We start from the raw sequence: 26591 nt of genomic DNA, 5'->3' as shown, positions 1-26591 counted from the left end.
ATAACAAGATGTACAGAGACTGGAGAAAAAGAGATTTGTGGATGTTTATGTCCATAAAGATGTTGTCAGACTGAGCAAAAGTTATGTATGGGTTGTAAACATTTATCTGCTTGGCAGGGGGTTTCCTGCTTGGCAGGGGGTTGGACTTGATGGCCCTTGTGGTCTCTTCCAACTCTATGATTCTATGATTCTATGATCTCTGTTGCTGCATTTGTAGAATATCAGTTTGCTACAAATCCAGAGGACAGGATCACACTTCAAAACGACCTTGGCAGATTAGAGAACTGGGCAAAAACAAACAAGATGAATTTTAACAGGGAGAAATGTAAAGTATTGCACTTGGGCAAAAAAAATGAGAGGCACAAATACAAGATGGGGGACACCTGGCTTGAGAGCAGTACATGTGAAAAGGATCTAGGAGTCTTGGTTGACCACCAACTTGACATGAGCCAACAGTGTGACGCGGCAGCTAAAAAAGCCAATGCAATTCTGGGATGCATCAATAGGAGTATAGCATCTAGATCAAGGGAAGTAATAGTGCCACTGTATTCTGCTCTGGTCAGACCACACCTGGAGTACTGTGTCCAGTTCTGGGCACCACAATTCAAGAAGGACACTGACAAACTGGAACGTGTCCAGAGGAGGGCAACCAAAATGGTCAAAGGCCTGGAAACGATGCCTTATGAGGAACGGCTAAGGGAGCTGGGCATGTTTAGCCTGGAGAAGAGGAAGTTAAGGGGTGATATGATAGCCATGTTCAAATATATAAAAGGATGTCACATAGAGGAGGGAGAAAGGTTGTTTTCTGCTGCTCCGGAGAAGCGGACACGGAGCAATGGATCCAAACTACAAGAAAGAAGATTCCACCTAAACATTAGGAAGAACTTCCTGACAGTAAGAGCTGTTGGACAGTGGAATTTGCTGCCAAGGAGTGTGGTGGAGTCTCCTACTTTGGAGGTCTTTAAGCAGAGGCTTGACAACCATATGTCAGGAGTGCTCTGATGGTGTTTCCTGCTTGGCAGGGGGTTGGACTCGATGGCCCTTGTGGTCTCTTCCAACTCTATGATTCTATGATTCTATGATTCTATGAAATCCTGCAGACTTGAGAGTTATAGCCTTTCGGGTATCTTTTCAAAACATGCTGGGCTAGGAAATGCAATGAAATTCCCATGAGATGCCTTTCAAAGCTAGAATAGTTCCCTTAATATGTCCTTTGAATCTTTGAGTAGCCAGTACAAACTCACTATATTTCATTTCATCTAATCATTTCCAACATGTTTGCAAAAATATCAGTCTCTAATGCCCCATGAAAACCTCCAGCAGAGTCAAGTTCTTCAAGCTGGAGAAACATTCATTTATATTCCACGTTCAGAACACCTTTGGTTTATGTGAAAAATAAAGACTCTTTAAAAAAAACCACTTGTGTACTAAAAAGCATAGGATCAACCTTCAGCTCTAAAATGTGCTAACTGGAAAACAGTCTAGAATCTCACGTATTACAACCCAGCCTCCCATGCAGTCACATTTTACTTACATTAGACACAGGATAGAAATGGCAGGATCAATGTGAGTTTCTCTTACGCACACACACAGATAGAGAAGCAGCCCCAGAAGCAAACAGCACACAACACGAAAGCATCCCCCCCCCCCCGACTACAGACTTCTGTGGGTATCTGCCAGCTCAGTTCAGCAGTGACCATTTTTCCCTTGGGAAGGAAACTCAACAAACAGACATGTGCTCATAACTTGCCCTTAATTAAATGGTTGATTAAAATGGGATTTTTGAAACCTCAGAACATTACGAAGACACAACAGATTTTCAACAGACCAGTGGAGCGCACGCCACTGCAATATTTGTGAATGTTTGACAAAGCCCAAAGCAATGGAAGGAGAAATTGAAGGTGGTTACTATAATGGCCACAATCAGAAGATGCCCTGAACCTCAAAGCAAAAATTTAAAACTGCTGCAATCCAGCCATTCTTCACTGGACTCTGTTCTGAATTTAGGCCAGATTATACCTTTCACCAAGTGGATTCTCCTTGTCAAAGACAAGCCATCCCATTCTCATAACAAATTGAATTTGCAGGCTCTGCAATGGCCAGAGACTGAAAAAGTCAGCTGCCTCATCTATACTGCCCTTCCTTTTAATGTATAAATATAAACGCCTGTTTTCAACAATCCATCCCGATCTCTTAACATTCAGTCAAATTAAATATATATACTATTTGTTCAAACTTCTGCTGTCTTAAAGGGTTTGAATGAAGCAGGCCGGGCACATGCTTCATGACTGAAGGGTTAAGGAAGCAATCAACTATGTTAACTAGTGCAAATGCAAAAATGTTATGTTTTATTTCATACATGATTTATAATACATGATTATGATTCAGACTTAATGCTCGCTGAGGTGGTAAATCTGTGTATGGGCTGCCACATTTCCTACATCAAATGGAGGTTCTTATAACTGAATGCCCCTCCAAACAAAAGTGACCCCCCAAGTGTCAGGGGAAAGGGTCCTAACCTAATGTTCTCACTGACATTCTAAACTTCCACACATGAAGAATATCTGCATATCAAGGCTATTTCCAGGTAATTTGGTTTTGTACTATTCTGCACACCATCGCTGTAGCATGAATCACTGATTTTGAACATGTAAGCATGAACACTTAATTTTGTATATGTATACAGCCTGATGGTTGCCAGGGGGTGATTTACAACAAAACTCCCAAGAGGAGGCGTGTAGTGGTGATAGGGGATTCCCTACTGAGGGGAACAGAAGCAGTGATCTGTGGGCCTGACAAGATGTCTCGGGAAGTGTGCTGTCTCCCCGGGGCTAAGATCCAAGATGTAACTGAACGACTGCAAGGAATCATAAAACCCACTGACGAATACCCCTTCCTCTTGGTTCATGTGGGAACCAATGACACTGCAAGCAATAGCCTCCAGAAGATCAAAAGAGACTACGAGGCTCTCGGCAGGAAAATGAAGCAACTAAATGCACAAATTGTCATCTCGTCTGTCCTCCCAGTTGAACGACGTGGCCCAGGGAGAGAGGGGAAAATAGTGGAAGTGAACAGCTGGCTTCGCAAATGGTGTAAACAGGAACGGTTTGGATTCTTAGATCACGGACTGCAGTTTCTTGAAGATGGACTTCTGGCAAGCGATGGGCTGCACCTCACAACGGTTGGGAGAAATGTTTTTGCCAAAAATCTCAGAAACCTCATCAGGAGGGCTTTAAACTGACTAATGTGGGGGAGGGAGACAGTGCTCCTGAAGGTAGGAGTCTATCAATTAATGAAGATGATCATCCAAATGTCATAGACCAAATGGAGCAAACAGCACGCGGACCTAGTGGAGGGAGGAAAAAATCCTTAAATAAGAGACACGGGGGAATGATTAATGGACTTCAATGTCTGTACACTAATGCGCAAAGCATGGGAAATAAACAAGATGAGCTTGAGCTCTTGGTACAGCAAACTAAATATGACATAATAGGCATCACTGAAACCTGGTTGGATAAGTCCCACGATTGGAATGTAATAATGGAGGGATACAATCTATTTCAGAGAAACAGACCAGACAAGAAAGGAGGAGGAGTGGCGTTATATGTCAGGGGTGTGTATACCTGTGAAGAGATCCAAGATTTAGAACCTCAAAGCCAAAGTGAGAGCATTTGGGTCAAAATTCAGGGAGAGAAGAATAACAGAGACCTCATTGTGGGAGTTTACTATAGATCCCCAAGCCAAACGGAGGACATAGATGATGCCTTCCTGGAACAGATGGCCAAGCATGCAAAAGGAAGGGAGATAGTAGTAATGGGGGACTTCAATTACCCGGATATTTGTTGGACGTCAAACTCAGCCAAGAGCATAAGGTCAAACAGATTCCTCACTGGCCTTGCAGACAACTTCATTGTCCAGAAAGTGGGAGAAGCAACAAGAGGAACAGCCATTTTAGACCTGGTCCTAACCAATGTTGATGACCTGGTTAGTGGGGTAGATGTGGAAGGATCATTAGGCGCGAGTGATCATGCTCTTCTGAAGTTTACTATACAGCGGAAAGTAGCAGCCAAGCATACTAGGACTCAATTTCTTGACTTTAAGAAAGCCGACTTCATAAAACTTAGGGAAGTGCTGGGTGAGATCCCATGGACAGCAATACTAAAAGGAAAGGGAGTTCATGATGGCTGGGAGTTTCTTAAAAGGGAGATAGTAAAAGCACAACGTCAGGCAATACCAATGAGACGAAAACATGGAAGGTGCCTAAAGAAACCAGGGTGGCTATCTAAAGAACTTTTAACTGAATTAAGATTAAAAAAGGATGTGTACAAAAAATGGAAAAGGGGGGAAACCACCAAAGAGGAATTCAAACAAATAGCCAGCACGTGTAGACACAAAGTCAGAAAAGCTAAAGCACAGAATGAACTCAGGCTTGCTAGAGAGGTTAAAAGCAACAAAAAAGGCTTTTATGGGTATGTTCGTAGCAAAAGGAAGAACAAAGAAACAGTGGGGTCACTCAGAGGAGAAGATGGTGAAATGCAAACAGGGGACACAGAAAGGGCTGAACTCCTCAATGCCTTCTTTGCCTCAGTCTTCTCCGATAAAGAAAACAATGCCCGACCTGAAGAATTTGAAGCAAATGATTCAGCAAAGGAAACACAGCCCAGAATAACTAAGGAGATAGTACAAGAATATTTGGCTAGATTAGATGTATTCAAGTCTCCAGGGCCAGATGAACTGCATCCAAGAGTATTAAAAGAACTGGCAGATGTGATCTCAGAACCACTGGCAGTCATCTTTGAGAATTCCTGGAGAACAGGCGAAGTCCCGGCAGACTGGAGGAGGGCAAATGTTGTCCCTATTTTCAAAAAGGGGAAAAGAGAGGACCCAAATAATTACCGCCCAGTCAGTCTGACATCAATAGCAGGGAAGATTCTGGAGCAGATCATTAAGCAAACAGTCTGTGAGCACCTAGAAAGGAATGCTGTGATCACCAATAGTCAGCATGGATTTCTGAAAAATAAGTCATGTCAGACTAACCTGATCTCGTTTTTTGACAGAATTACAAGCCTGGTAGATGAAGGGAACGCAGTGGATGTAGCCTACCTTGATTTCAGCAAAGCATTTGACAAGGTGCCCCATGATATTCTTGTAAAGAAGCTGGTAAAATGCGGTCTTGACTATGCTACCACTCAGTGGATTTGTAACTGGCTGACTGACCGAACCCAAAGGGTGCTCATCAATGGTTCCTCTTCATCCTGGAGAAGAGTGACTAGTGGGGTGCCACAGGGTTCTGTCTTGGGCCCGGTCTTATTCAACATCTTTATCAACGACTTGGATGATGGACTCAAGGGCATCCTGATCAAATTTGCAGATGACACCAAACTGGGAGGGGTGGCTAACACCCCAGAGGACAGGATCACACTTCAAAATGACCTTGACAGATTAGAGAACTGGGCAAAAACAAACAAGATGAATTTTAACAGGGAGAAATGTAAAGTATTGCACTTGGGCAAAAAAAATGAGAGGCACAAATACAAGATGGGTGACACCTGGCTTGAGAGCAGTACATGTGAAAAGGATCTAGGAGTCTTGGTTGACCACAAACTTGACATGAGCCAACAGTGTGACGCGGCAGCTAAAAAAGCCAATGCAATTCTGGGCTGCATCAATAGGAGTATAGCATCTAGATCAAGGGAAGTAATAGTGCCACTGTATTCTGCTCTGGTCAGACCACACCTGGAGTACTGTGTCCAGTTCTGGGCACCACAATTCAAGAAGGACACTGACAAACTGGAACGTGTCCAGAAGAGGGCAACCAAAATGGTCAAAGGCCTGGAAACGATGCCTTATGAGGAACGGCTAAGGGAGCTGGGCATGTTTAGCCTGGAGAAGAGGAGGTTAAGGGGTGATATGATAGCCATGTTCAAATATATAAAAGGATGTCACATAGAGGAGGGAGAAAGGTTGTTTTCTACTGCTCCAGAGAAGCGGACACGGAGCAATGGATCCAAACTACAAGAAAGAAGATTCCACCTAAACATTAGGAAGAACTTCCTGACAGTAAGAGCTGTTCGACAGTGGAATTTGCTGCCAAGGAGTGTGGTGGAGTCTCCTACTTTGGAGGTCTTTAAGCAGAGGCTTGACAACCATATGTCAGGAGTGCTCTGATGGTGTTTCCTGCTTGGCAGGGGGTTGGACTCGATGGCCCTTGTGGTCTCTTCCAACTCTATGATTCTATGATTCTATGAAAACAGAATAAAATCAAAACCGTATTGGGGGGGGGAGTCACACAATCAATTTTTAAATCACAAAGCAATTAATAAGAGCAGCAATTTAGACAGAAGTTTACAGCAAAATTCAGAACTTAAAAGTTATGGGAGAATAAAAAGGTCTTTGCCTGGCATCCAAAACACAGCAGGGCACGCCTCTCTAGGGAAGGAACAGCAATAATGGGGTACCATTGCTGAAAGGATTGCTTTCCAGGTCCCCACCTCAAATGGTGTGGCTTGGGTTTGAACGCGGGAGACCCAGCAATCTGGGTGGTCTTGGCAAGTCTGCTACATGCTAATCTTTCTCAAAGTTTTTACAGAGGTATAAAGAGCAGAAGATGTGTTGTAATCTTGCCCTTTGGGTAGATGAGAAGGTAATGTAAATTAAAGAAAAATATTGTTAATAATATCACATACAAAACCAGAAAAATATACCCTCGCTGGAAGACGAAAGACATCTCAAGTTCTATAAGGTAATATGTTTGAATTTCCTAATCCCTCTTAATTCAAATGTATAAAGTTTAAGGATAGAGTTAGTACAATCACTGGCTAGTTTCAGCTTTGGGGTTTTTTGCATTAGCCTTTGACAAATGCCAGGTGACCCACCTTACTGGGGGGGGGGATTGCCTTCCCTCATTTACGAGCCCCTTTCAGTTTTGACTTCCCTTCTTTAAACCTGGACACATTTCATTTTTAATCCACTAATGTTTGTTCATTTCAGTGAGTCATTGGAAAGCAATGAGGGAGATGGTTCCTGCTGTCCGGCTGGTTGCAACGCACTCCTGCAGCTGGCAAGAAATTCCTTGATGGTTGCCTAAAAGGCACTTTTAAGACATTCTACTGAATTCCAAAAACGATACTTCAAGCAGAGATACTTTGCAATGCATTCCATCTTCTTGGCCTGCAAAATCTTCTGACAGTTAAATGAGAATCACAGCTTGATTTCAGCAACCTGATAGGCCTCCATCAGATCTTCGGATACCAAATGTTGACACACTTGTGCTCCTTTCCATCTCCAACCTGTGCCATTTCCCATATAATCCTGAATCTCCTTAGAAACCTCAACACTAAAGAAAATATTTGCCACCACTGGCACGTGATGTCTGTGGCCAGCACTGGGAAGACTAAAGAAATGAACACAGGAGACTGGAACTGAGTTGAATTAGGCCACAACTTTAGTGATTAAAGGTAAGAGTATGTTTGGTTGAGGCACCAGACATGCATCCGGCATCTGGCAAGCTGCCTGATAGGAACCCAGCAGGGTTAATCCTGTGCTGACGAGTCACTGCCGACATGGATCAGGTGCCACAACCCCGCACAGGTGCTGTGGTCAACCAGTAGACTCCCAGATAGAGTCACACACCCACACCCGGGCCACCTTAACAGGGTACCCGCATTATCCAGCCCAATGCCTTATCTGCCAGAGTTGTGACGGTTCTCATTAGGAGGCAAAAACTTGAAAACCAGCCCATTTGCTTGCAGGACAAAATTCCACCCTGGCCCCAAATATGGCGACCAAGTAAACCATAGCAAGGTCCCTGCACCAACTTGCCTGCTCCCTCACTGAGTGGGTGGGTGGTAAATCCCACACCAGCCAGCAAAGAGGGCGCTCTGCCCACCCAAGCCCCTCCTAAATACAGCAGAAGTAGGCACGACCCATGGCTGGAGGAGGGTGGCATCAAGGGACCAGCCCTCTCCCGGCCTCCTGAAACTGCCACTCTCCCAGAGTCTCATCTGAATGACATTTGCTTAGGCTTTTCATAATGAAAAAACAAACTAACGTAAACAAAATTTAAAAAACAAAAACAAAGAAGGGTTTCTCCAGCTCTGCAAACAGGCTAGGGCAGTTGAACCTCCTTGCTGACATCAGCAAGACCCTCATCTGCACATGGGACACTCTGTCCTCACACCAACTAGACTAGGAGGAACTCAAGGATGTGCTCATGCACCAGGGAAACATGTGATGACAAAGGGATAACATGAAGAAAAGGGCAATGAGATCTACAAATTTAAAAACCAAGCCAGATAAATTACAACTGAAATAAAGATTTCCTAAAACTTTACACATCGTCTTACAAATGTCATTTAAATGCATCCAAAAACACTGCATAACATAGTCATATAACTGTAGTGCTGACCCTGAGGGTTATCCAATCTCTGCAATGCAGGGATCTCAACTAAAACATCCATGGCAGATGACCATCCAACCTCTGCTTTAAAACCTCCCAGGAAGGTGAGTCCACCATCTTCCAAGGGAGGCTGTTTTGCTGCCAAACAGCTCACACCATCACAAAGTTCTTTCTGGTATTTAGTCAGAATCTCCTTTTTGGTAACTTCATGCCATGGGTTCTGGTCCTGGCCTCCAGAACAGGAGAAAACAAGCATGTTCCACCCTCCATTTGGCGGTCCTTTTGATATTTGAAGATGACTCTCCTATCCATGGCTGAGTGGGGATTCCAACGCTGCTCTCTCAGGAAGAACATTAGGAAGAACTTCCTGACAGTAAGAGCTGTTTGACAGTGGAATTGGCTGCCAATGAGTGTGGTGGAGTCTCCTTCTTTGGAGGTCTTTAAGCAGAGGCTTGACAACCATATGTCAGGAGTGCTCTGATGGTGTTTCCTGCTTGGCAGGGGGTTGGACTCGATGGCCCTTGGGGTCTCTTCCAACTCTATGATTCTATGACTCTATCTCCTCGCAGCCTCCTCTTCTCCAGGCTATGCATCCCCAACTCCCTCCACCGTGGTCAACGTAATGTAACCGTCTTCTTAATGGCTGGTGTAGCAACAAGGCATGTAAACGGTAAGCATCCGGTTGTGTCCCTGCTTCAGATCTCTGCCTGTGTTAGGGCTGAAGGTGGTTTGCCCAAATCTAGAGATGGAGAGAATCTCCTCCAGTCCAGGGTCCCTCAGGTCACTGACTGAAGCTGCAGAAGCTGAAGCCTGAGCTGCAGCACCCAGAAAGCGCTGCTCTGTTTAACAGGCAAAGTCTGAAGGCCAGCTGCCCATTCATTTCAATTGCGCTTGTGCAAGAATACAAGTTACAGTGGTGCCTCGCAAGACGAAATTAATTTGTTCCGCAAGTTTTTTCTTCTTGCGAGTTGTTTGTCTTGCGAAGCACGGTTTCCCATAGGAATGCATTGAAAATCAATCAATGCGTTCCTATGGAGACCGTCCGGGGACAGAGGGGAAGCGCCGCGCGCCTTCCCCTCTGTCCCCGGACCTGTTTTAAAGCAAGGGAAGGGGCAGCGGGGAGAATCGCTTCTCCCCGTTGCCGCCCCTTGGTTCAAAAGAGGTCTGGGGACAGAGGGAAAGGCGCGCACACCTTCCCCTCTGTCCCCTCTTTTGAAGCAAGGGGTGGAGGGGAGAAGATCGCTTCTCCCAGTTGCCGCCCCTTGGTTCAAAAGGGGTCTGGGGAGAGCGGGGAAGGCGCCTTCCCCTCTGTCCCCGGAGCATGCAGGGCAAGCTTCGTTTTGCGAAGCAAGCCCATAGGGAAATGCGTCTTGCGAAGCGGCTAAGAAAACGAAAAACTCCTTCGTCTAGCGAGTTTTTCGTCTTCCAAGGCGTTCGTCTTGCAGGGTACCACTGTACAGTAAATGCCTCTAAACAAAGCCCATTGAAACAAATGGAACACTGTATGTTTGTGAGTGTATTTGCGTACACAATAAAGTAACAGAAAAAGAAACGAATGAAAATCAATGCATTGCTGCAGCTGACCATTAATATTTGTCTTTGTCTTTTACCATACTTCTGCAATCTTTCAGAAATTCATGGAGGAAAAATGCGCAGCATAATTATATTTGATACCTGCTTAGTTATCCGTGGAAGACTATGACCTACGGCTATTACACCTTTACAGGCTGTGTTTATTCTAGGTAACCATAGAATAAATTAAAGGGATTTATCAATTTATGACAATATTTCCCTGTGAAAAAATGTCAAATACATCCACTCTACATCTCTTTAGGACTTTCTGCATATTAGCCATTGCCTTGCTTTAAAATACTATTTGAAATTAAAGAGGGATGTAGAAAACAAAGCAGACTATGGTGTGAGCAGCCCCCCTTCCAGATTATTCTATGACTCAGCTAGCTGATCTGCTGACCCAAAAGGAGAATTCTTCTATCACTTGACCAAAATTCTAATAATTAGCTCTTTATAATGTTAGAGACATCACATGGGATGTTTTAAAGGGCAGTCATCAGACCGGCATGCCCTTCTCCAGTGCCCATTTGTTTCAATAGGGTTTGTGCAGAAGACTTTCCCATATGATTGTGTCCTACTTAAAATACATAATTATTTCTATCTATGTTCTCTAAAAATGTTCTTTGGGAATGTTGGATTTTCAAGTAGAGATCTGCAGCCTTTGCACTGGATGTTTTCCCAACTGGATCAAGGAGTCTTAAGTGTCAATTCTTGAAATCCGTGACCTTTTTTTCCCCTCCTTCACATTCCTGGCAAAATAATATGGCCCTCTCAAAACCAGCAAGAATCAATTTCATACAAAAACTTACCTGGTCCCATGGACAGATTATTCCACCAAAGCACATGAAGAGATATCCCATGGCAACCAGACACACCCAAACGACCAAAGAGAAAACACGAAGGAACTTCTTGAATAATGGCTCTATACAGGCAAGGATAAATATGGTGAAGAAAATTGCCAGGGCTGTTGGAACAGTTACTAAGAAGGCCACATGGTCCTCCGTTTCCTGAAAACAAGAAGAAAGGAAAGCTTACTACTTAACCCGTGCAACAGGAAACCAACATTTTGCTTTCATTACAGTGGTACCTCTAGTTACGAACTTAATTCGTTCCGGAGGTCCATTCTCAACCTGAAACTGTTCTTAACTAGAGGCATGCTTTCGCTAATGGGGCCTCTTGCTGCCGCTGCGCCACCGGCACACAATTTCCATTCTCATCCTGGAGCAAGTTCTCAACTTGAGGTAACTCTTCCAGGTCAGCGGTGTTTTTAACCTGAAGAATTTGTAACCTGAGGCGTTTGTAACTCAAGGTACCACTGTATTATGAATCAAGTAACCACCAGATTTGCCAGTTCATATCAATTGCCTAATTAAGTGTGAGACTTACAAAACCTGGAATTAAGTTTTCAAGAGCAAACTATTCTCTGATTAAATCAAGAGGTGGAGAATGACAAGGTGTACTGATTTGGTGAGAGCAATTTAAGTCACTGAGGAGGGAGGAGCAATTTTGTAATTCATAGAAAAACTTGTAATTATTTCCTGGTTGCTTGAACAATTAAAAACATATCAGTTTGCAACTAATAGTGCATAGCTGTCAACTTTCAGATTTGCAAATAAGGGATCAGCAGCCTCTCCTGTCCCGGGGACAGTCTATGGGATATCTAACAATGCGAGATAGCAGCGGGAAGCAGCGGGAAACAGCACTAGAATAAGGGAATTTCCCGCAAAAAAAGGGAAGATTGACAGCCATGTAATAGTGCAATCCTGTATTTGCATGCTCAGAAGCAAGTCCTACTATGTTCAATATATGTTACTCCCAGGCCATTTCTATACAACTTCTTTATTTAACAATCATCCTGATTTTGTTTCCAAAAATTTTTGCAGGAAGGTCAAATTGTGCCAGCTATTTATTAAGCACTCATCCTGGTTGTTTGCAGAGAGGTTATACAACATCAAGCAATTGTTATCTCACACTTGCCGGCATTTTCTCCCATTATTGCTTGATTTACCACAAAAAGTAGCAGAAGGGGGGATGTGCTTGCTGCACAAGAACACCAAATCAGCTTTAACGGAACAACCTGCTTCTCTGCCCCAAATTCACTCAAATCTCTGCCATTGTTTAAAATTGCCATTTTAAAACCTGCCTTCATTTTTGCTCCCTCCCCAACTTCATGCAAATCCAGGATTGTGATGAGGCACTACAAACCCTCCCATGGGGGCTGCGTGATGACAGCCTTAGATTTTTCTGTGTATAGGAAATCACAGAAAAGCAGACTAACTCATCAATGTTTGATAGTTTCATATGGGTTCACTAATTTCCCACTGATCCCTCCTGGAGTCAGTTTTTTGGAAGCTGCTGTGGTGAAAGAGATGCCCTGCTTTTGATCTAAGCCATTTCTTCCATATGTATTACTGCACTGATTCTGTCAGAGGTTTTTAAAATACCAGCTCTTAAACCATCTGAACCCAGAACCTTAGTGTTTCAAATTGAGTTAACCACTTCTTCTGATAAACTAATCCATAAATTCATTGACCATCACTTGAATGTGGAATTAATATAATCCATTTAGGAAATTATTAATATAACTCTGTCTTTTATGAATATATAATGATTCTCAATAATCAAATTCCTCTCCAGTTCTTTGTCTAGAATAATCTTTTTACAGTCACATCCAATCTTCCGTATTTTTTTAAATTTATTTGCTCATTTAGAGGCAAGTACGGTAGTTTTCTTGAGCTCCCTCTGCTTTCAAAAGTACTTTAATTTAATGTACAGTATATTTCTGCAAACTAAGTAGGGATCTTTAACATCCAATATTCACCAAATATTGTTTGCACTAACCCCCCCCCCGAAATGCTTATTTCATTGTGCTTAGGGCTGCAATTATATACTCTGGGAGTTGACATACATAGGATTGCATTGTAACTGTTTATTTCTATTATCTTACCAGATAGTATAATTTGTGCATACAAAGACTTATAACCTAATAAATGAAGATTCCACATAGGAAGCAAGCGTCCTCAATCTTTCCACTTTCTAGAACACCCTTTCCTACTCCTGATGTTGTAGACTACAACTCCCATCAACACCAGTCAGCATACGCCAGCACACACACAGCATGGCCGTGCTAGTTTGGGATGATGGGAAGTGTAGGGCACAATAGCTGGAGGGCACTGGATGGGGGAAAACTGTTTCAGAAGTTGGCAGACCCTGCATCCTCTCTTAAATAACAGAATAGGTTAAGCATGGCAGAGCACAAGAGCTTGAGAACTCCACGGGGCAAGTTAAGCAGAGGCAGGGTGGCCATCTGTCATGGATGCTTTAGTTGAGATGTCTGCATTGCAAGGGGCTTAAACTAGATGACCCTTGGGATCCCTTCCAATGCTACAGTTCTAGGACTCTATTACTGTAAGTCTGTGCTGCTTACTTAGAAAGGGCAAGTCCCACTAATGGGGCGTGTTTCAAGGAATGTGTGTCTATGACAGCGGCCTAATTCAGCCAAACTTCATGCAATTCATGTTTCATGGTGAAAACACTGAAGAGAGATCATATACTTTTGCATCATAGTTAATTTATTTGTTTATGAATCTTATACACAGATAGCTTGTGGGACCAGTGAAAGGCACCTCAGTTTGCTTTGCAACCTCCTGAGTAAAGGATGTCATGCAAAGCACTGGGGGCAAGAATGGCTCAGTTTTATATTTCCTTGCTCCAATTACAAGCAGACCCTGACTTGGGCAATACTCTTAAGCCAGGGATCTGTGGCAGAATAAGCACGTCCACTGCAACCATTGCAGGGGAAGACTGTCCTGCGCACACCTGTCTATGGGCATCAAAGCATCCGGCCGACCACTCTCAGAAAGACCAGGCTGAATGAGGCAGACCTTCCATCTGATCCAGGAATGCTCTTATAAATATTGACTTGGCTTGCTTACTAGGCAGCCTCTGCTTGTCCTGCCAGCAGGGGAACGTTCCCACTTTACGGGGCTGAATAAGCTCCACTGCTACGTGGTAAAAAAGAGAACTTAAAACCCCTATGCACTCTCATCTTAACAGTAAGCCTTCTATCCATTCCTTCCAAAAAGTTACTAGGATATCCCCCTGAACGTGAAGCCACTCAGCCTGGGCTGCTTCAAAAAACAAAGCTGGATGTTACTCAACTTGGCAATTGTATTAGAAATATGGCATACAAATGAGTTAGTGAAGCTGTTTAAAGCACCGCTGATTTCAGTGGGAGACAGGTATGCTTACTTTAACTTCCCCTCTGAAACAGTGGCCATCAAAATGTTCATGCCTCCTCACATCTAAAATAATAACTGTCAGTATTAGGCAAAGTCTAAGTACTGGCACACTTGCACACCTCTGCTTCCAGGAAAAAACAGCCTTTATTTTACTGTTTCATCATGCCAAGAAACCATGCCCTCCAGCTATTAAGCAAGTATTTTAAAAATCCTAATTAGAATTACTGTATATTTGATCAAGTGTTACTAAATCTATGCATTATTCAATAAATTTAATGGGAGCAATAAATAGTACTGATTTCATAGAATATTATAAAAAAGAAGACAAAAATGCATGTTTCATCTTATACCACAGCAAAATAAAACAATATCTATTAAAAATATTTCTCTATAATTCTGTATTTAGGAACCCAAATCCGCAGTGGAGTCCCTAAGATGGTTGGACGGCGCCTTGTACGCCTCCTTCCAGCAACACCTGCAGCCAAGCTGGGGCCAAACATATCGCCCTGCTTTCCTTTCCTTGTGTGTACTCTTGTCATCTGGCCAGCCCAGAACCCCCCCACACGCTGCCCAGGCTTGCACCCCAGAGAGGCCACTTTGGGGCTGCTGATGCTGTGGTTTGACTTAACCCCCAGAGGCGCCTGCCATAGTCTCTCAAGACCTACCCAATGCTACTTCCACCAAGTTGTGATAATGAAGATGAGACATCTAACAAAACTGCAGCTACCCACCCACAGAAAGGCGAAAAACCTTTGAACCCAGGGCCAGTTGCAGTTGGGAGTAAAACTCTTTTCCAGCACTGTTCACTAGTAGCCACTGCAAGCACGTGGGAGCCCCTATTTGCAGTGGGAGCCCCTAAACAGAGAAGGCGGAGGAAGTTTCCCCTACAGGAGGGGAGGAGAGGGAGGAGGAGGCTGGAGAATATGGAGGCCAGTCTTCTTAAAGGTGAGGTGCGAGGTGCCCCCCAGGATCCTGCAGGAAGATCCTCCTTCCTCTTTGGACAGGGTGGCAGCTGCAGTGCCCCACAGACTGGCTGTTGAGTTTCTGAAGCAAAAGGCACCCTCCCTCCTTTGCCTGTCTGTCAGCATCCCCTTTCAGATATGTGTGCTCAGTTTCAACTCCATACCAAGGAGGTGACAAGCAGATACAAATAAATTATTTTTAAATGATGGATGACTATGTGTTTTCATACTATTTTGTTTAATATCAACATTACAGAGAAACGGAATACGCAAAGCTAATCGCTGCAAAAGTGTCACACTTGGGAGGCTTACAAATTGTGTTTTTCTCTCTCCAGGGAAGCTTCTCCCTGCACCAGTTTCCAACAAGATGAAGAAGAGGCAGAAAAAGAGGAGAGGAAAATGATTGCAAAGTTCTACTTTATTCTCCTAATTCTCTTACTACAGACCAAAATGTATGCAAATCACTTATTGAATCCAAACACATGCAATCTAATAAAGGCTTTCAGAAGGATAAGGCTGGGAAAGGCATTTGTTGTGGCAGAGCACTTGTTTCACATGCAGAAGCTACCAGGTTCTAACCCCCAACACATTCAGGCAGGGCTGGATATTGTGGAGAGCTACTTCTGGGCAAGATGGAGCAATGGTCTAGCTCAGGATAAGGGCAGGTGCTTCTATTCTAGCCAAGTGGACACAAATGGCCACAGCTCAGCCTGGAACTGAAGGTGCGCCTTGGAATTTTATGTGCCGCACACAGGTGCCAAGACTGAAAGGGGTCCCTGAAGTTGTTGCAAAATCACAGGCCCACATTCCTACATCTTGTCCTGTTCTTAGTGTGAGCAACTGCTTCTGCTCTTCCAAACCCCCCATCAAGTGAGCTTTCTCATTTTATTGCCGCTGTATCCCATTCTTTCAAGTTCTCCCACTTCATTCCCACCACAGCCACGCAAAGCAGCTCAGCAGCCCAAGGTCAAAAAGTCAACTTTGTGCTTGAGCAGGGATTTAACCCAAAGGCTTCCCAAACAAAGTCTGCCTACTAAATAATGCTGGGGGCCTTACTTTGCAATGAAGAGAATACAGTGGTGTTCTTAATTCAAACTTAATTCATTCTGGAGGTTCGTTCTTAACCCGAAACCATTCTTAACCTGAGGCGCGCTTTCGCTAATGGGGCCTCCCGCTGCCGCCGCACAATTTCTGTTCTCATCCTGAGGTAAAGTTCTCAACCCGAGGTACTACTTCCGGGTTAGCCAAAGTGTTTGTAACCCGAAGCGTTTGTAACCTGAGGTACCACTGTACAGGATGCCATGCATCTCCTACCAATGGCAGAAAGCTAGGCACTCACACTGGGAAACTCCTTTGGGAAACCCAGCTGACACTTCCCTCTGCATCTTTAGGCAACAGGTAAAAACAGCAGGGTCCCGATGTGCCCCTGTTTCAGTGTGCTCCCACAACATGAAGGAGCCTGGCATTATTTATTTGCTTTCTGCGCTGATGTACCATTACTGTTGCTTTGGTGCTTGTTCCTTTGTTCTCCTATTGCCTTATTGAGATTTATGTTCTTTACGAACCTGTTATGGGAAAGTAAGGTGGGACTGAAATATTTTAATAAAACATGCTGCTGACTCATGTTTAACTGATTGACAACAAGCCCTGTACAGAATATGTCTCACAAGTGCTACTGCCCTAGCCAGTTAAACTCTTTCTTCCTAATTTGTAAGATTCCATACTCTTATTTTCTCTGCTCTTCAGGTTACTGAAAACCACCAATGCCAAAAGTGCCTTTCTCATGTCACTCAAAATATCTGTGCAAATTCTTTAGCGACTAGAGTTAAGACAAGCACATGAAAAATTCTAGTTGTACTCCTGTAAATAATGGAATCGCAATCCAAGAATATGTCATGTATGTGTAAACACCCAAGCCACCCAAAGAATGCCTCCCAGCAGCAGCTATCAGTTATTGAGAAGGGCCCAGAAGCCTCAGCCCAAGCTCCCTCTTGGGCCTTCTTGGTGGTGGCGCCCGCCCTGCGGAACGCCAGGTGTCAAGGAAATAAACAACTATCTTTTAGAAGACATCTGAAGGCAGCCCTGTTTAGGGAAGCTTTAATGTCTGATGTTTTATGTAAAGTATTGCACTTGGACAAAAAAAATGAGAGGCACAAATACAAGATGGGTGACACCTGGCTTGAGAGCAGTACATGTGAAAAGGATCTAGGAGTCTTGGTTGACCACAAACTTGACATGAGCCAACAGTGTGACGCGGCAGCTAAAAAAGCCAATGCAATTCTGGGCTGCATCAATAGGAGTATAGCATCTAGATCAAGGGAAGTAATAGTGCCACTGTATTCTGCTCTGGTCAGACCACACCTGGAGTACTGTGTCCAGTTCTGGGCACCACAATTCAAGAAGGACACTGACAAACTGGAACGTGTCCAGAGGAGGGCAACCAAAATGGTCAAAGGCCTGGAAACGATGCCTTATGAGGAACGGCTAAGGGAGCTGGGCATGTTTAGCCTGGAGAAGAGGAGGTTAAGGGGTGATATGATAGCCATGTTCAAATATATAAAAGGATGTCACATAGAGGAGGGAGAAAGGTTGTTTTCTGCTGCTCCGGAGAAGCGGACACGGAGCAATGGATCCAAACTACAAGAAAGAAGATTCCACCTAAACATTAGGAAGAACTTCCTGACAGTAAGAGCTGTTCGACAGTGGAATTTGCTGCCAAGGAGTGTGGTGGAGTCTCCTACTTTGGAGGTCTTTAAGCAGAGGCTTGACAACCATATGTCAGGAGTGCTCTGATGGTGTTTCCTGCTTGGCAGGGGGTTGGACTCGATGGCCCTTGTGGTCTCTTCCAACTCTATGATTCTATGATCATGTTTTTAATATTCTGTTTGGAGCCACCCAGAGTAGCTGGGGGAACCCAGCCAGATGGGCAGGGTATAAACAAACAAACATTATTATTATTATTACCCAATCCATCCTTTAGAGAATTGGTAAGAACAAGAAATGAAAGATATTGGAGAGCGGAGCGGTAAAATTAATGGGAGGACATTATTACATTATATTGTTGATCAAGTTACTTTCTGAAACTCTTGCCTGATTGTTTTGCAACAGGGACACTTCCATTTGAGAAGTCCACATCCAGCATCCTGCTGAGAATATACTAAACTGGCCTCATATTTTTCTTGATCATTGTTATGGAAAGGCAGATTATGCTCTCAGCAACACAAAGCACATATGGAGAAAAGCAACTCTGGTTCTGTTATACTGCCTTGAAATGTACACTTGAATTTACAGGGGAATTAAGAAAATCAGGAAATCAGTGAATTCTTATTTATTCATAAAAAAATCAAGATTATAAATAAGCTGCCCAGATGGAAAGCAAGACACTTTTATTGCTTATTTATAGTAAGTAGTTCTTTAAATACAGACCTTGCCAACAAAGGTCCGTATAGTTAAAGCTCTGGTTTTCCCAGGAGTGATGTATGGAAGTGAGAGCTGGACCATGAAGAAGGCTGATCGCCGAAGAATTGATGCTTTTGAATTCTGGTGCTGGAGGAGACTCTTGAGAGTCCCATGGACTGCAAGAAGATCAAACCTCTCCATTCTGAAGGAAATCAGCCCTGAGTGCTCCCTGGAAGGGCAGATCCTGAAGCTGAGGCTCCAAGACTTTGGCCACCTCATGAGAAGAGAAGACTCCCTGCAAAAGACCCTGATGTTGGGAAAGATGGAGGGCACAAGGAGAAGGGGACGACAGAGGACGAAATGGTTGGACAGTGTTCTCGAAGCTACCAACATGAGTCTGACCAAACTGCGGGAGGCAGTGGAAGACAGAAGTGCCTGGCGTGCTCTGGTCCAGGGGGTCAGGAAGAGGCAGACACGACTAAACGACTAAACAACAACAAAGTTCTTTAAAAAAAAAAAGTCAGGAGGAAATCATGGGTTATAAACAGAGTAGCCCTTGGCCATACATAAGCAGAAAATAAAAGTACACTTCTTTGTTAGTACTGTACAGTGGTACCTCGAGTTACAAACACTTCAGGTTATAGACTCCGCTAACCCAGAAATAGTACCTCGGGTTAAGAACTTTGCTTCAGGATGAGAACAGAAATCTCGCGGCGGCAGCACAGTGACAGCGGGAGGCCCCATTAGCCAATGTGGTGCTGCTTCAGGTTAAGAACAGTTTCAGGCTAAGAACGGACCTCCGGAAGAAATTAGGTTCTTAACCCGAGGTACCACTGTAGTGAGCTTCTGAAGAGGCTCAGAGGGAAATGCTGCTTGCTTTCACTTAAAAAATATGTAAAAACCTGAAGCCTGATTTCCTCAGTGTGCACTTTATTATTCTACTGTAAATCAGTAATAAAGAGGCAATGCAGGTACTTGGTCACAGAGAAAGTAATATGATGGTTCAAAAGAATGTCATTTGAATGCATGGCACTCCTAACCTTGAATGTTCATTTCCAAAGTTGCCTCAGGAAATGTTATATTTAAGAAACTGTATATAGAAAAGTGTTACATTCTTAGAAGCAAAATTGATTAGTAAATTTTCAAGCCATTCTGGATTTGCCAAAGCTGCACACTGATATTTTAAAGAAGTAGGCTGAAATCCTATACACACCTACCTACCAGTAAGTCCCACTGAACTCAGTGGCTTTACTTCCTCTTTTAAATGCTGTTTCTCTAGAGTTATGATAGACTTTTAAGTATAAACTAGTCTGCCTAGTTTATACTTAACGCAGTCAGAAGGTCGGTGGTTCGAATCCCCGCTACGGGGTGAGCTCCCGTTGCTCGGTCCCTGCTCCTGCCAACCTAGCAGTTCGAAAGCAAGTAGATAAATAGGTACCAAAAGTGCAAGTAGATAAATAGATACCGCTCTGGCGGAAAGGTAAACAGTGTTTCCGTGTGCTGCTCTGGTTCGCCAGAAGCGGCTTAGTCATGCTGGCCACATGACCCAGAAGCTGTACGCCGGCTCCCGCGGCCAATAAAGTGAGATGAGCGCCGCAAGTCGGTCACAAGTGGACCTAATGGTCAGGGGTCCCTTTACCTTTACCTAGTCTGCATCACCATACCTGGCATTCTAGAAGGACATATTGAATAAATATTTATTTTTAATGGCCTGTTATATATTGTGGAGCATTTTGTGATATTTGGGTTGATATTTATAATCTGCACATTTATTTGAGGCAATCCAACTAAAATTAAAGCCGTTCTGATTTTAATCAGGAGGTTTGAGCTTAAACCCAGGGCTAAATGCCCAAATCCATTGCCAGCTGGAGTGTCCTTGCTATTTGTAAGCTGCATCTTATGTTTTATTTCCTTTGGAACTGCCAGTGTTACATTTCTCAGAAAAATTAATGCACTCACAGACACAAATCAGGAATGATATTATTACAGTAGACCATTTACTGCAAATTTCAAAAGCAACGCAGAAGAATAGTCTCATTATATAGGAATATGAAAATGCTGAATAATATGTTTCAATTTATGCAACAGATGTAATTGCAGGATTTACATTGCAAATAATTTTGCAAATTATGATATGAAAATCAGCATTATTATCATAACTTTTTATCTTTTATTACCATGTAACACCTATGGTCAGTCAGTGAATGAAAATGTAGTTTGCATAGTCTTACAATTTATAGATAATCAGCCGTTCTCTTTCATCTTTCTGATTACCACTTAGTAATTATGAATTCTCAGACACAGCAAATTGCAGCACAGTACATTGTAAACAATAAAAGGAAAATTATACCTGATAAAATACTTGACCCTTGATAGTATCTAGGGTAAGAGAGACTGGGGGGGGGGAGCTTTGAAGTATAAAACGTCCAGTGACCTAATGGTTCTGGTTCAGCAGCCAATGGAAGATGAACACAAGGACAAATATTATGTTATAAAGCAAACTTCATGGATAAAACAGTAAGTGGCTAGTTCTTTCTCCCTCTCTAGATCCCATTTTTCACTGCTAGCCATTGGGAAATAAAGCCTCCTAAATACATTATAAATGAGCTTTCTCCCCCTTCCTATGGCATGCCTGGAATGCCAAAGACAAACTAAACTATAACATTCTTTCTGGTGGTGAGAGCAGTTCAGCAGTGGAAAGGACTCCCTTGGAAGGAGGCAGCCCCTGCTTTCTAGGAGGTTTTCAAGCAGAGGTTGGGTGGCCATCTGGCAGGATGCTTTAGCTGCAATTCCTGCATTGCAGCGGGTTGCACTATTCTATTTTTCTGTGATTCACAGCCTGTCTCTCAGCCTGCCCAGCCTCTGCCAATGAAAACCGTGGCTTACATACCACTCAAGAGCCCCTCAGTTCAGAGCTGCAGCCATGATGACACACTTGCAGCGAGGAAAATGTTTAAACTAGCCTAAGAATGTTTCAGATGCATGACAAAATCAGGATCAAGGGGATTGTGCCTTTTCAACACAGGCTCTTTAAGTGCATTTCAGTTCTATGACGTCCACAATGGAAGCTTTGGATTTCGTAGGCAACACCCTCCCTCTAATTATTTTATGCACTGGACTTGAACATATCACAGAATATTTAGAGCAGGGTGATGGGAGAAGACCATCAGTCTAATCTGAACAGAAATACTACTGCTCTAGCTTACCTCTAGCTATTTCACTGGCTTCAGTGTTTTTGTTTTATATCTGCTCTGAAATTGACATAGCTCTGTATACCACAGAAACGTTTATAAACTTTGAAGGTCTATTAAAACTCAGAAAGTAACTTCCAATGGCTCATGGCCATTCCTGACCCAGGTGACCCACTTCTCCAGCAGAAACCTCCTTGACCAGAATGCATCCCCCCACCTTCCAATTTAACACCTCTGCAAAACCTTCATAAAATGGGAGACGGGTGCAGAAGAAGTTTCTAGGCAGTTCCTCCATAACAGTCTGCTCCAAATGTGAAGCACTCAGATTCCCAACTGACTAACCACTATGGTAAAAATCAAGCACCCTTCCGGTTTACAAATGCATCCTCGTTGCAACAGAAAATACTGCTTTGGAGGTGTGAAGAGTCATCTTAGACTTCATACCAACAGTACAATTCTCACATCACCTCTGAGTGTCATAGAATCACATTTCTATTATCCTCTAGCACCTAGTCTTCTTGTATTTTGTTTTCACTGCCTATTTAATGTTGTTTCAATGGCATTTTATGCCTGACATATTATTGTGGATTTTACGTTTACATGAACATAATTGCCTTTTGTACATTGTCCTGCTATCAAACTGATGTAAAGTGGTTTTTATTTATATTACATATGCCTTCAAATGCAATGTTTTTGAATAGAGTCCGCTCATACATTCAATTTATTATTATTATTATTATTATTATTATTATTATTATTATTATTATTATTATTTATTACTTATACCCTGCCCACCTGGCCATGCCTCCCCAGCCACTCTGGGCGGCTTCCAACAGGGGATTTAAAACACAATAAAACATCAAACACTAAAAACGTCCCTAAACAGGGCTGTCCAAATCATCAAGTATGCAGTAATCTTATTTTATAAAATGAGGGTGGGATGGGGAAGAATCAGATTTTATTTGCATATTAGTGAGAAACTATTTAAGTTGTACTTCTGGAAACAATATGTGAACCAAAACTGAAGGCATCCTTCAGAAATTAGCACTTCTCCAAATTTTGCAATGTCTACAAAAATGCATAAATTAGGGAGGAGTGATTGCATGAGAATACATATATGTGATTGAAAAAAACATAAATGCATGTATTGTATTACAGAAAATTGCTTGCAAAAATGTGCATACTGTATTAGTCAAAACTGCATACCAAAGGTGTTCATTAGGGGGAAAAAAGGCTAAGGCTAAGGATAGGACATAGCTTAGTGGCAGAGCACATGGTTTCAATGCAGAGTCACCCTGAGAGTTGCAACCTGGAAATCCGCTCTGTGCCTTTAAATTCCCCACTGAATCAGGCAGTCAGTGATGAGGCAGCCATGCCTTCTCCCACCTAGTTTCCACAATTGGTTTGCCTACTCTCCTCCAAAGCAGGGGAATATGCCAGGGATGTGGAGAAGGATAGGCAAAAAAGGAGTGTGTGAGAGTTTCTTTCTGTGCGCAGAGAATGGGTAGGAAAATCCTCATTTATTCCAACTCTCGATTCAGGGAGAAATTAATAAGGTGTAAGTGCAGCTCTTCCGTGTGACGTTCATTGATAAGCAAGATTGCAGCTCACCGTGGTTCACAGCATTACATTCTGAACATGGAAATACTTCACAAGAATGGAAATCTCTTTGACTAACTGCGGCAATCAGGAGGGGGAAAAGGAGCATTTTGGCTACACCTGATTACGGTTTATTTCCCTGAACTTTAGACTGAGGGTGCAATCCGGCTCCTATACAGAAGTCAAGAGCAAAAACTCCCATAGATTTTAGTGGAGAAGAACTGGAGCCCTGGAACAAGCTAATAAGGAATTCGACAAATGGCACAAAGTTTTCCTCTGCTGAAAATTAGAGGGTTGTTAACTACAGTCAATCTTGCATGTGTAGCAAATGATGTGAGCAACAGACTACCTTTTAACTGTTTGAAGCAAATGAAAAACGTGGATAGCGAGTGTGACCTGTAACAAGCTGTTCCCGTGTGCGGTGCTCCTTATTCACTGTTCCACTCAGCCAGTCAGACCTTTTCTCTAGAATCCTCCATTCCAGCCTGTTCCTGCCCACCCCCACCATCAGTCAGCATTCTGTCCCATGGCGCCCCCCCAGTCCTCCCTCCTCCTCCTCTCCCCCCCCCCCCGCCCCACACCATCTTTTCCTGAATATTTTTCTCACTTCTGCAAACCTTGGGGTTTTCCCCAGCCTGCCCAAACTTCTTCCTGACTGTGGGTGCTTGTCCTTTTTGCCACATTAGCAATGGCACTCATGCCCAAACATCAAAAATGGAGGGAGGTGGCTCCTTCAACTCCTGTTTTGAGGTGAAAACATTTAAGTGTTAGTTAAAGCTCTTTTGTAGCTTTAAAACCTTCACCTGAACAACAAATACCAATAAGGTTAATCTGTCAGCAGGAAGGAAAACAAGCAAATGAATTAGAGGTATTAAATTTGGACTGCAAGCCTAAGCACACTTACTCGGCCAGAAACTCTGCTGAAATCTGCGGGAGGTTTCCAAGTAGCTATGTTGAGGACTAGAGGCCTGGCAGTTTTATTCCACTTGTGATCCATGAACAGAATATTTAACTAAAAGGACCCAGCAGCCTTCCCAAGCAGGCGTGTCCTCTGCTATTTACATGAATACATGCAAGTTGCCCAAGAGATTGCACAAAGTAATTTTGTGCTGAAACAGATCCGAAGGCAGTCACAATTCAAACCTGCTTTGAAAATATAAAACTGCTAGAAAGTGCAGGGGTTGGGGAGGCCAAGGAGAGTCTCTGCTTTGCCAGACACACCATGAGGTAACAATTGCAGCGGCTTATCTGAAATTAACTGCATCTCCTGAGCAGAAATGGGTTATGAAGTTATCTGCCAGTATAAGAAATGTAAAAGGAAAACGCAGCAGAGGCTCTGGAGTACAGAAAAGAAGGGATAAATCCAGACCAGAACATTCCAAATAGCTCCACAACGGGATTACAGCAGAGTAGAACAATCCTTTTTTAAAAGCAACCTGAAAAAGCTGAGATGGAAGTAAGGCTACAATCCCTCACAAACTTTCCTTGGAGTAAATGCCACTGTATAAAGTGGGACTTCCTTGGCGTGGGATCAGGCTGCCCGACTAATCAACTGTGGTAGGTCGCAAAATGCATACATTAAGCATGATCATAATGTCACTTGCGTTTCAAAGCAATACAGGCAGGGCTACGTTTGAATTTCTAATCACATGAAATGCTTTTTTACAAAACATTTCTCCATCGGCCCATCACCTCTGGATCGTGGTATTCCGGCAAGTTTGAGAGCTGCCAAATCTGTAAGCCACTTGCACCAAAGTTGTCCAGAATTGAGGCTTCCCATTCATTAGAAACGCAAAGCTACAAAAAATGTGTACCGTTATGTGTGAAACTGAATAATCATACATTTTTTAAAAAAGAAAAATCAATAAAGCTCCAAATTAAAATCCAGCCCATTCATGTGAGAATAAAACGAGACGATTTAAAAAGAAATCATCGATGAAACTATTCATATATATATATACACGGTATATATATATGGAAGGAAAATAAGCTCTGCCTATGCTGGAAGCCTTCCTTTCTCTCTTGGCAAGTTGAGGGGGCCGCAGCCCAGCCTGCTCTCGGCTCCCCCGGGCGGCGGCGGCGGGGGAGAAGCCCCTCTGCGCCCCTCGGACTCACCATCCCGGCGGCGGCGAAGAAGAAGACGGCCAGCAGCGCCAGGCAGGCGCCCAGCACGATGAGCAGCAGGAAGACGAGCAGCGGGTGCTGCTGGCTCAGGCAGTAGTACGACTCGTAGAGCCAGTCGCGGCGGCGGCGGCGGGGGCAGCACAGGCGCAGCCGGCACCGGGGCCCCTCCGAGCCCTCCGGGGCCCCGCAGCCCTCGCCGCGCTCCGCCGGCTCCCGCTGCCTCCGCATGGCGCGCGGGCGCCGCCGATCTGGCCGGCCAGGCTCCGCTCCTCAGGACGACGCCGCCGCCGCCGCCGCCCCCCGCCCGCCCCCGACGGCGCAGCGCCCCGGCCGCCTCCACATGCCGCGCCGGGAGCCCGAGGGCGCTCGCCTGCTGCTGAGGCTGCTGCGGCTGCGGCTGCTGGCGGCGGCGGCGGCGGCGGCGTCCCGGCGGAGAGGCGAGCGGCCGAAGGCGCCCCAGCCAGTCCCCGAGTGGCGGCGACGCGCGAGGAGAAGGCGGGCTCCGGCTCCGGCTCCGCCGCCCGCCCCCTGCCCGCCCCCCCCCCGCCGGCAGCCGCCTTGGGCGCGGGAGCGCGCGCTCCGCCGGCGGGAAGGCCGCGTGGCCCTGCCGGGGTTGGACTAGATGACCCCGGGGAGCCCTTCCAGGGCCACGCTTCTCTGCGGTGAGCGCTGCACTGGGCGACGGGGGAGGGCAGCTGGGCGGCGGGCGCAAGTGGATCCATTCCGGACGCCGACAGCCAGGACAAGGACTTCGCGGGTTCGAGGTGTTATAGAAACGGGAGAGAGTGGAAAGGGATCCCGGGGGACATCTAGTCCAACCCGCCGGAACGCAAAAATCTTTTGCCCAAGGTGGGGCTCATGCTTTACTGACTGAGCTCTCCTTCAGCTGCGTGAAAGGGGTCGCCTTGCGCCGGAGCGCGCGGGTCGGAAGTGGGGCCAGGCGCCGGGCTTCCCGCAACTAGATCCACGCCCCAAGCAGGACAACCCTGGGCAATCGCAAGAAAGTCCCCGGGGCTTACTCCAGAGTAAGTGAGTACAGGCGTGCAGCCCAAGTGCCACTTGCTTGGGTGACAGTTGCATGGGATGGATCGCAACCTCTGCAGGC

At 44.5% G+C, this 26591-nt stretch overlaps 1 protein-coding gene across 2 annotated transcripts in view; it reads right to left on the bottom strand.

Annotated features, from left to right (window-relative positions):
• Nucleotides 1-25714, bottom strand: part of ADCY2 (adenylate cyclase 2) — a gene marked incomplete at its 5' end in the record, with an annotated part of 125498 nt that extends 99784 nt beyond the window's left edge. The window contains 2 exons of one of the 2 annotated variants that reach the window (XM_082234240.1): nt 10780-10977; nt 25478-25714. In XM_082234240.1, the coding sequence (XP_082090366.1) occupies nt 10780-10977; nt 25478-25714 (435 nt within the window). The remainder of the gene's footprint in view (nt 1-10779; nt 10978-25477) is intronic. The other variant, XM_082234241.1, reaches the window with a different exon arrangement.
• Nucleotides 25715-26591: the final 877 nt, after the last annotated feature.

The sequence above is a fragment of the Podarcis vaucheri genome (assembly GCF_965113315.1).
Source record: "Podarcis vaucheri genome assembly, chromosome: 8".
Classification (NCBI taxonomy): domain Eukaryota; kingdom Metazoa; phylum Chordata; class Lepidosauria; order Squamata; family Lacertidae; genus Podarcis; species Podarcis vaucheri.
This window is presented reverse-complemented; position numbering and strand designations above follow the sequence as displayed.